This window comes from Stegastes partitus, unplaced genomic scaffold (assembly GCF_000690725.1).
Source record: "Stegastes partitus isolate 25-593 unplaced genomic scaffold, Stegastes_partitus-1.0.2 Scaffold981, whole genome shotgun sequence".
Taxonomy (NCBI): domain Eukaryota; kingdom Metazoa; phylum Chordata; class Actinopteri; family Pomacentridae; genus Stegastes; species Stegastes partitus.
Window position 1 is genome coordinate 176,566 of NW_007578712.1, and position 11,357 is coordinate 187,922.

Sequence of the window (11,357 nt, forward strand, 5' to 3'; positions counted from 1 at the left end):
TACATTTACAGTCCAGCAACGTGCAAACGAAATCTTTTATTTATTGTTTTCAGAGGATGTTGACTTTTTAACTTGAAGTGGAGGCCTTCAGTTCTTTAGGCTGGGACCTTTTTAATGTAAGAGATAAAAGGGTTATTCGACTCTGTTTGCACTTTTAAAATGTATTGTATTCTGAGGTTTTTGTTTTCTCTAATCTGAAATAAAGGCCTCAATTTTTTATTTTATTTTATTTTATTTTATTGCCTGGGTCTAGTTATATATATGGTAAAAGAGCTCACTGTGCACTCAGTTAAACATATCCTGCACTGAAAATTGACAATAAGTATTGTTGAAACCATGAAAATGTGGCCATAGGGGAAGGCTATTAGACACAAACTGGACTTCGGTTCAGACCTTTTACTTAGAGGAAATTTTAATAACTGGACCTCAGTGACTTTTAATTGAATTCCCCTGGTCTATACCTTACTTTGTTAAGTGCTATGTGATGACATATGTTGTAAACTGCGCTATACGAATAAAATTGAATTGAATTGAATTGAATTGAATTGAATTGAACTGAATAGGGTCCAGGTTAAAACAGGATGGCTGATGAGGGAAAAAAGTCTTTATTGGGAACTTTTGTTCGAAAAGTTTTTATGTTTCACATGTTTTTATGTTGTGAATCATGATTTTCAATGATTGCAAAACATGATGTTATCATACCTCCTGCCATAAACATGTCCTCAGCTTTTGTATGATATAAATCTAGAATGCTTCCTTTCCCACGTTGTCAAGGAAGATGTGAGCTACTATTGTGTGTGCATTATTTTTTGGCATTTGCACAAAGTATTCTCTTTTTTTTTTTAAATCAGTATAAGGCCTTGTTTTTTGTAAAACTTTATTGACTTTAACTTGTATGGATGGATTATATTAAAGCCATTAGTCTACATGAACTTTGCTATTTTTAAATGATTATGTTTTAATTGTGGATGTAACGTACTTAGATCTTTGTGTTGGATCTTTTGGTGCTTTGACAGACAAAGTTTTTAATCTGACACACTTGACTCCAAGACTTCCTGGTGTGAATTACTGTTCTTCTCTGTAACTCCTCCTTTTAAACACAGTTTACTACCAGCTGTACTAATAATAATATCAAATGGCTTTTCTAAGATCAAACCACCCACATGACAGCTGTGACTGGTCACATGTAGAATATTTCTGTCATATCAATATCTTGACTTTCTAAATACAGATAGGTGTAGAAGTGCAGCCTTTGTTTGATATTTACAATAATATGGATGTTTTCTATCAGTGCATTCACCATGCTTCTCTAACCTCTTACTTCCACAGGAACAATGGCATAGATTACATGGAGCTGCGTTTGTGGATCGGCATCCACTCCTGCCTGCAGTGTTTCATCCTCGTCGCTACGGATGCCAGTTACATCATCAAATACATGACGCGTTTCACCGAGGAGGGCTTCTCCAGCCTCATCTCCTTCATTTTCATCTCCGACGCCATCAAAAAGATGGTGGGCTCCTTCAAATATTACCCCATCAACACCGACTTCAAACCTGACTACGTGACCACCTATAAGTGCGAGTGCCTGGCTCCAGACCCGAGTGAGTTCACCCCTTGGCCCAGGGAGATACAGGGGGATTATACGATCGGAACTAGCGTGGCAACTAGTGCTCCTTTTGGGACTTATTAGCTCAGCAGCACAAGCAGATTGTAGAAGAGAGCAGACCCACTTGTTGTCAGTTTACCTCACCCTTTATTTAGGAACACTGTAGAAGTTTATCCTTCATATTTTACCCTGTATTCATGACCTCACCACCTAATTTTTTACAAATTTAAATTCAACTTTCAATTAAGTAATAAATGAATTTCTGTTCCTGTCAGCCATTTTACAAAGTATGCTGTATCTTACTGGACTGATCACCATGCCCCCGGTTTAGAATTCCAGGCCACTGTCGATCAAACGTGAACAAACATCACCCACACACCAGATTATTCTAGACATTAGAGTTTTTAAGAGTTAAACTCTTAACAATAACATTTTGTCATCTTCCCAAATATGCAAGAGGCACACGATAACTACGTTAGAAGGGCAATAATGTGCATGTTTGGCAGGAGTGTGTATGTGTGGATGAGTGACCTATGTATGGAACAGTGGAGATGTACAGTAACAGCGACTATGTGTTTGTTGGTGCCCACAGCTGTGCATGTGCTATGAATACTATCTCACCTTCTCTGTGATTGGATAAATACCAAATATATATTTCAGGTAATTAATTTACGGTGTCAGTATTACACAGTTTGTCTACCAGGGAGGACTGACAAATTGATTTTCCACCTATAAAAGCTCAGTGCATATTATTTTCTAGCCCAGTGTTAAGTATCAAACTGTACTCCATCTACTCTATCAAATGTCTGCAGCCTGTACCAGCTGGCCTGTTTGTCTTTAGATGATAAAACTGGGACTCTGCTTTGTGGCGTTTATGGTTTTAAAGAAATTCAAAATTACATCAAATTACATCATTGTACAAGTTCCCACATGCTCACTAATCTGTTTCTGAAAATGGCAGAAATTTGCGGTAATTCATGTAAACAATGATTTCTGTAACTGATTTGCCTCGTTTGCTTTCACCATGCACAAACAATGTGGCTGCCGTCTCTTACAAGTGAGTATTTTTCTGTTTATCTGCATGTCAGTGTTTGCGAGTCAGCGTGCTCTCTCCAAAGCCCAGCAGCCAGATTCTCATTATGTTTTGCATTTCTTTTGTCTTCCTTTTTTTTGTCCTCTTCATTTTCTGTCTCCTTACCTTCCTGTCCTTCACTGTCTCTCCCCCATTCACACACAGTGGCTGCAATGATCTTCAATGGGTTAGTTCCTATGCCAGATAACAGCTCGACTGTCTCTGGGGTAAGTGCTTGTTTTCATTCAATTTCCATTTTTCTTTTTTCTTTTTTTTTCTTCTCTATTTTGGTGCATTGTATTTCTAGCTGAATGTTTACCAGGCAGGTGACGTTTCAACTGTACAATGAATTGCAACAGTTGTTTTGAAGCCCACATGACAAAGCAAAATAAGCAAAATGGTTTGTTTACAGCTAACCAGGTATGAGCTCTGTCTGACAAACGGGTCGCCTTGCTCTCCTCGTTCTCTCCTTTGTTCACGTCTCATCATCTCTCCCATTAACCTCTCACTCCCCTGCGTGGATAACAACTTCACATGCGTGCTGACAATTTTCACTTTGTCCGTGTCTTTGTCAAAACACTTCACTCTTCTTCATCCTCTCCTGTCTCCCCGCCACTGCCACCACCATCCCAGTTGAATGTGACAGCTCTGGACTGGAGCCAGCTGAGCAAGAAGGAGTGTCTGAAGTACGGAGGCTCTCTGGTGGGAAAGTCCTGCAAGTTCGTCCCAGATCTGGCCCTCATGTCCTTCATCCTGTTCTTCGGCACCTACTCCATGACTGTCTCGCTCAAGAAGTTCAAGTTCAGCCGCTACTTCCCCACCAAGGTGACAGAATCTATCTGTGCATAGAAACAAAACAAATACTGCCAAATAAGTCAAAATCCAATTAAAATCAAACAAACCTTGAGAAGTTTTCTGGTAAGCAAACAAAGATTGTGTTTACATTCATTTTTTTCTTACCTAATTAAACAACTTGTTCTATGGCACTTATCCAGGTTGTTTTCTCCCGACTAGATCCTTGCTTGTGTTGTATCTACTCTCAGATGAATAAAAGCATCTGCTAAATGAAATTGTAGAATTGTAGGCTTCATGCAGACAAGTTTTCATATTCTCATCCTAAATCCCTACTTTTTTAATGAAACCTTTGTTCCGTAGCACTTGCAGTGATCAGAAACTCCACAGGATACCTTGTAGAAGCCAACAACATAATAATTGCCAATAACCCAATAACCCAGTAATATATTTTGGCCAATAACCCATAATAATTATGTTATTGGCCAAAAGATATTACTTTATCATTTCAGGACTTTCATTACGTTATTGGACAGTTATTACATTATTGGCCTATTACATTTTAAAAATGAGAAATTCATTACATTATTGGCCATTGTTATGTTAAATCACACCTTTAAGATGATTTTAAATACAAGTAATCGACACCTGGAATACTGCAAATGTACATAATAATTGCAACAGTGGTATGATTTGCAGAAAAAAGAATTTAACCCTCTGACACCCTAAACTCACTTTAGAAAGAAAAAAAAATCTCTGAAATTGCTTAACAAATACTGCAAAAACAGAAAGCATCGTCAGATTTTCAGTGGCCTGTTGGGCCTTTAACTAATGGGAAAATTATCCAAATACATGTTTGGATACACCCCAAATTTGTTTAAAAAAAAAAAAAAAAAAAAGTTCGTCAAAAATGTACCATTCCCATCATCCATCCATCCATCCATTATCTATATCTTAATAATCCTCACTAGGGTCGCGGGGGGCTAGAAAGATCCCGGGTGTCTTCACCAGGACGCGAACCAGGGACCTTCTTTCTGCGATGCAATGGTGCTAACCACCGAGCCACCTTGCAGCCCCAAGTCCCATCAGATCTAGTAAAATAAATAAATAAAACCTGCACTTCTCAACACAACTGAGAAGCCTTGAGGCATGACAGAACTTTAGAGACCACTTGGTTGAACTGCAGGCTGTTTACGGAGAGTGGAAAGGACACAACAAGAAAGAGTGAGAGGAAAATAAAATGTATTTGATCAATAAAATAAATGCATGACTCAAAAATGGTACACAGAGGAGAAGGTGTTTAAGGATACATTCAGCATGGTCACATATCTTTCTAGAGTTGATGTGTGGAGTCGTGTGAAAAAAATTACGTTTATAGAGGTTGTAAAAATATAAATAGTAAAATATCTACAGCATGTGGTGCCATTTTTTATTTACTTTTTATTTATAGTATTGGTAACACCTGTGGACACTTGGAAAAGCATGTACACGTATTTTCTTTTCTGATTTTCTGCTAAAATAAATAATTAAAGAAGTCCCACTCATTTTAATGATTTAAGGCATTATAACCTTGTTTTACTGCACATAATACATATTTGAGTTCTGTGCATGCCTGGACATGGTTGTGCTCTTTCAATAGAGGCACAGGCTGTTATATTGCAGTAAAAAATGAGTTGACAGTGACTAAAAATGTGATGAATGAAACACCAAGAAACTGCCTGGGTTTCAGAGGGTAAAGTATTCTGGAAACCTATCAACAAAATAATAATGTTCACTGAACCAATTTTCACCAGAAAGTGCAGCGGTTTCTCAGGCAGACGGCCTGCTTACTCTCACTTTTTGTACTTCATAGCAGCACAGTGACCCGTTGTTGATTGTTGTCGGGTCAGTCCCCACACAGCGCTGCTGCACGTCTGTCTCATGTCTCATTTATAACAGGAAGAGGGAAGTCAAACAGACAACAAACAGCTGACCCCTTCGTTTTCCAAACACAAGTATTATCTTTGGCTCAAGTGAAGCTTGCAATGGCTCCACTGTTTCAATATTTATCAGTTGCTTCCCATTAGACCTCATCTCTGTTTTCAGTTCTGCGAAGAAATGTTTATTTTTCTCATTTGTACTGTTTTATGTCTCTTTCTCTGGCAACAGCTGAGGAAACTCATCAGTGACTTCTCCATCTTCATGTCTATCATGACGTTTGTTGGACTTGATATGCTGATGGGACTCAAAACCCCCAAGCTGATTGTTCCCACTGAATTTAAGGTAATACAAGTTATTTTCAAAGGACATTTATGTAGAAGTAAGACAGCTATTACAAAACAGTTTTAAAAATTAGCTGCTTTCAAATGAATCAGGCATTTTAAGTGTGGATGCCTGGTCTCCCACACTAGATCATAGGTTTAACAAACTTTAGTTCTTTTCAGATATGGGTGATGTATTATTACTGCTTCATCAGTCTGTCAAAGTGATTGACATTCTGTCATTCAGACATAAATCACTTGTATGTTTACATACCTCCTGGTTTCATTCAGAAATACCCACCACAGGAAAGTAGAGAACATCAGTGCATGTGCAAGATTTGACAGTACATCAAGTGAGGAACAAGGCATTATAATGCAATAACAATGAAAAGACTAATAGCAGCTTATCAAGATGTTTAAATAACTAACAGTCTGGGGTGTTTTTTAAAAACAAAATTTTTTTTTCCATATGTGATGATGATCTAATTCCTACATTACCAACAGTAAAAGAAAAGTGTGACTCACTGTTAGATCCTTATTGATCCTCTCCCATCTCAGATAATTTATGATTAAACTAATGAAAATACTGATGCTGCTTGGTGCATGAATGCGCACAGTTCATCTATTTTGAAGACACTCATGTGGTTCTGCTGCTGTTTAATGCTGCAATTATTTAATAAACTCAGAGTAAAGGCTCCTAAAAACAGCTTGAAGCAACAAACTAAACTGCGACTCTGACTGTGACAGTCTGATGTGAAGAAAAGTGCACAGTGTGACCATCTGTTAGATCCGGATCATTTATAATTACGAGCAATTAATCAAGTTACAGGCGCTGCAGTTCCACGTGTGTAAATGCACACAGCTCTCCTGCTTTGAAGACGCTCATGTGGATTCGGTGTTGCAGGTTTTTGATAAACTCAGAGGAAAGTGTAATGATTTTTAGGAAAAAGCCTTCATTCAGTCACTTGAAACAACTTTACGTGCCATGCCTTTCTCTAACTATCCATTCATGTGACTGGAAGTATTGAACAATTCTATTGTGTTGATTAAAAATGTCTTATAATCATCAAATTTGTGGAAATGAATCTGTCTTTTCTCGCCAGCCAACTCGGCCGGACCGTGGCTGGCTGGTGATGCCTTTTGGTAAGAACCCGTGGTGGGTGTATGTGGCCAGCTTTGTTCCTGCTCTCCTCGTCACTATCCTCATCTTCATGGACCAGCAGATCAGCGCTGTCATTGTTAACCGCAAGGAGAACAAACTTAAGGTAGTTATGCTATTCTTTTATGCTGCTTACTAGTAAAGAAATAAAAATAATTTTAAAATGGAATTAAGTTACATTATTTATTTAACTTCTCTTTTACCATATTTATTGATGACACTGATTGTTACAAAATGATATTATTTCATGTTGCCACTATTTTTCACTTAGTTTAATCAATTTGTCAATCAAAGTTATTTCTTTAAGAATTGAACATCAAAGCTAGAATAATGTTCAGAAGATGGCAACAAGAGCTGAGAAGCCTATAATACCCGCCTTGTTATCGTTTTTATAAAAACGATCTGTGTGGTTTCCCTGGCAGAAAGGCTGTGGCTACCACCTGGATCTGTTCTGGGTGGGTGTCCTGATGGCTGCCTGCTCCTTCATGGGCCTGCCCTGGTACGTCGCTGCCACCGTCATCTCCATTGCCCACATCGACTCTCTCAAGATGGAGAGCGAGTCCAGCGCTCCAGGAGAACAGCCACAGTTCCTCGGGGTCAGGTTAGTCCACAGTGGAAATAATACAGAGAGCACAGAAATAAAAAGAAAAGAGAATTGTCAGCTCTGGATGTCAGCCCTTCAGGCTGCCACTGGTAATATCACGGTATGAGAGAAACACTTTTCTAAGTCCTTTGTAGTTGAAATAGAGAAGCCTCATGAAATTGACTTGACACTCTCTTGTGTATATTTCATCAATGTCACACATACAGAGAACAAAGAGTGACAGGCATTTTGGTGTTTGCTCTCACTGGAGTCTCCATCTTCCTCGCTCCAATACTTAAGGTATGAAACACATGACAGATGAATCACACGTTTCAATACATGAGCATCACCAGGCTTTGTACAGTGTGCTGTCTGCTGTTGCTTGTGTGTAACGGGGGGCAAAACCATGCCAAGGACTGAAATCAAATCGGAGTTCTCTGCTCACCTTTAATTCATCATATGTTCCCTATGTGTCTTAATCAAATACCCTCAACCACTGATACCAAACGTAGCCATTTAGCCCCTGTAGGCTAGACCTGTAGCAACAGTCGAGTTATGTATTATTGTTATTTATACAGCAGATTTAAAACAACAAACACTGAGCCAAAGCGCTTTCCAGAAGCAAAATAACATCAGCATTACAAATTTGAAGAAACCAGCAGATGCATGAGCCAAACTTTAGTAGTGGCCTGCTTTTATAAAGCAATGTTTCATTTGACACAGGGGGGCCTTGACAGCAGAAAGGTTGAGAAAACTTGATCTACATTTTGTTATATACGCTAGAAAATTAACCAACCCCTTAAAAATTAAGGTGAAGTCCTTACAAATCTACACATGGAAAACACAGACAGCATACTGAACCTCTACTACATTTCACTAATAATTTAATTAAATTACAATACGTTAAATTTCACTAACTTTTTAAAAAATTCTAATAACTGAATGGATCATTTATATCCTTACTTTATAGTTATTTATGTACTTAACATGGATTACACTGGTTCTCTACACTATTTGTAGTGTTAGCAGTCCAATAAGTTAAAGACATTACAATGTTGTCTAATGTTTAAAGTATGAGTGTGGAGTCTTACATGTTGTCTGTCCTGACTGTTGCTCGTAGTTCATCCCCATGCCTGTGCTGTACGGCGTCTTCCTCTACATGGGCGTGGCTTCCCTCAGTGGGATTCAGGTACGATGCCAGCTGTTAATGGTATTTATCATGATAAATTGAGTTGTCATCACTTGGCATCTCACTTAATGCTTTTCTAACAGCAGACAGGAGGCGTCTTATTTAAAGCTGCCAATCCAAGGAAAGAAACAAGTAGTTAAGCAGTTATGTTCTGGAGTGTCCTTACAGACTGCAGAGATTAAAAAACATACACACACACACACACACACACACACACACAGACATTCACTATAAGTGGATTCACTGTCAGTTACAATTTTCTGCAAACTGTGTGGTGAAAATTTACCTGTAGGTTAATTATATAAACTACATGTGTACAGTACATATGTGTCAGTGGATGTTGGTGCCCAGGTGTCTCATTCTATAACCCAAGTTTTGGAATAACAATTTTACACAAGAGCAGATACTCCTCAGTAACTATCCTCCAACTCACTGCACAGACAAGCAGAGCAGTCATGCATACAAATCTCTCCTAGTAAATGTGGGATTAGTCATTCCTACCATAGGTGTCCATGTAATTCATCTGTGCCACTCAGACCTTGGGATTCTTTTCTCTCCCCTCTGCCCTCTTTGTCTTATTGTCCTTCACAGTTCTGGGACAGGATTAAGTTGTACATGATGCCGTCCAAGCACCAACCGGACTACTCTTACCTTCGTCATGTTCCTCTGAGGAGGGTACACCTGTTCACGCTGATCCAGATCATGTGTCTGGCTGTGCTCTGGATCCTCAAATCCACCTTCTTGGCCATCATATTCCCTGTTATGGTATTTAAATACTCACATTTGTAACAAAGATGGTTATGAATCCTTGTTGTATCATTGATGGGAAAATGAGGCATCTGTCTTAAACCCTTTTCACACAAGGTTTTAATCCACATCTTGCTTGATCAGATAATTTGATAGAGCAGATAAATGCATGAAAAAAAGGTTTGAAAATGTTTCAAACATGCCCCAGAGGTGGTCAGAGATACACTTCTGTTTTAACAGTGCTCACATGAAAGAAGTTAAATCAAATATTCATATCAAAATGAAACGCTACTGAATGTAAACGACCATGATAGGGGTTTAATGTCAGTTTTAAAGAGTGTAAATATTAGGAGAGGAAGTGGTTTGATCTCACTGTGCATGTCAGTGATTCATGCTAATGTCATTTCTAAATGCCATCCAGCTAAATCATATGCAGAACATGGCTCAGATACGAGGTGAATGTTAATGGGAGTTTAAACAAGGCCTGTGTGTCTGAAAATCTCTGGTCAAACACCAGATCCTGGGTCTGATGGTGGTCAGGAAGATGCTGGACATGGTCTTCTCCAGACACGACTTGGCCTGGCTGGACGATCTCCTGCCTGAGAAAGAGAAGAAGAAGAAGGACGATGACAAGAAGAAGGGGAAGGGGAAGGAGAAGGAGAAGGATAAGAAGAAGTCCAAAGCAGATGACAGTGAGGAAGAGGTGAGAAACTTGACCTTCTGCTGCCCCCTGCAGGCCTGATGGATTATGACATGAGGATCTGATGGTTAGTGTCTGTGCTGTTTGTGTGTTTGTGTGTTGACTCGCAGGAGAAGTACCACGCCTACTCCAACCACTCACCCAGCTCAGAGTCGGACTTGGATCGCAGGTACTGTGTTCTCAAACTGCACATCCCCTACCAAGACCTCGTCTATCCTGACGTTGCACAGTCTCAGTGGGGAGCGTACTGCCAGCGAGCCGCCGCACACATGTAGAAATGTAACCAAACACAGCAAATGTGCAAGGGTCAGTTCACGCAAATTACAAAAACAACGTTGCTTCTCGTGGCATTTCACCACTGACATAGTTTTATGATTTATCTCAATCAACCTACTCATGTGGTACAAAACAGTGGAATCTAACATACAGTATATTTAGTGACTTTTTAAGTACTGTATTGTATTTAGCCACAATTTTGAAATTCTTGTCCTTTTTAACTCCACTACATGTATTTGACTGCTGTATTTGGTTATTGCTTTGCAGGTTCAGATTATTAACACTAAATGTAGTCAACAAATAAATTCTGATGTGTCATTATAGATTAAGATTTCACTATATAGTAGTTAAAATTAGCTTTAGCATTAAAGTCATGCTTATACATTAAGGTAGCCACAGTTATAACCCAATGATATAATTAATATGGTATATTTGCAGATAGAAGTTTTTTTTTGTTTTTTTTTCTATCTGGACCATCAGAAATACTTCCTGGACTGTTTCTAGGTTTCTCCATGATTGACTAAGCTCCTAGTTGCTGTGGGCTGCTCCTTCTCCCCCACTATCACTGCTCCCCTCTTCAGCTCTGGCAAAGCACTTACTGCTGGACGACATAAAACGCATCGCTGCATACACTAGATTTTAAACTGTGTTATACTGGGAAGTACAGAGACATTTACTTGGCACTTATAGGCTTAATTAGCATTGCGTGAACTCATTTGGCAAGAGCTTGAATGTACCTTACATATGTCAAAGTCCCACACCAGTTTTAACTACATGTAGCTGCTAATGCTGTGGTACTGCTACTACAGTGACACATACTGTTTCTACAGTGTTGCACTGGTACTTTTATAATAGTCCAGTGTGTAGGATTTACTGGGGAAGAAAATTCAGCAAGTCCTCTTGCACAGAAGTCCACCAAGTTGCACCATCATGTATTTACAGTAACCCAAATGGAAAAACCAACACTGACTATTCAGAGGGCCTTTTTCATTT

General features: G+C 39.0%; 1 protein-coding gene across 1 annotated transcript in view; it reads left to right on the forward strand.

Annotated features, from left to right (window-relative positions):
- slc4a5a (solute carrier family 4 member 5a) overlaps positions 1-11,357 on the forward strand; it is a 41,409-nt gene that overhangs the window by 25,619 nt on the left and 4,433 nt on the right. The window contains exons 14-24 of the mRNA XM_008294628.1: positions 1,330-1,601; positions 2,844-2,905; positions 3,312-3,503; positions 5,619-5,732; positions 6,814-6,975; positions 7,292-7,470; positions 7,680-7,752; positions 8,573-8,641; positions 9,233-9,406; positions 9,906-10,091; positions 10,199-10,257. Of these exons, the coding sequence (XP_008292850.1) occupies positions 1,330-1,601; positions 2,844-2,905; positions 3,312-3,503; positions 5,619-5,732; positions 6,814-6,975; positions 7,292-7,470; positions 7,680-7,752; positions 8,573-8,641; positions 9,233-9,406; positions 9,906-10,091; positions 10,199-10,257 (1,542 nt within the window). The remainder of the gene's footprint in view (positions 1-1,329; positions 1,602-2,843; positions 2,906-3,311; positions 3,504-5,618; positions 5,733-6,813; positions 6,976-7,291; positions 7,471-7,679; positions 7,753-8,572; positions 8,642-9,232; positions 9,407-9,905; positions 10,092-10,198; positions 10,258-11,357) is intronic.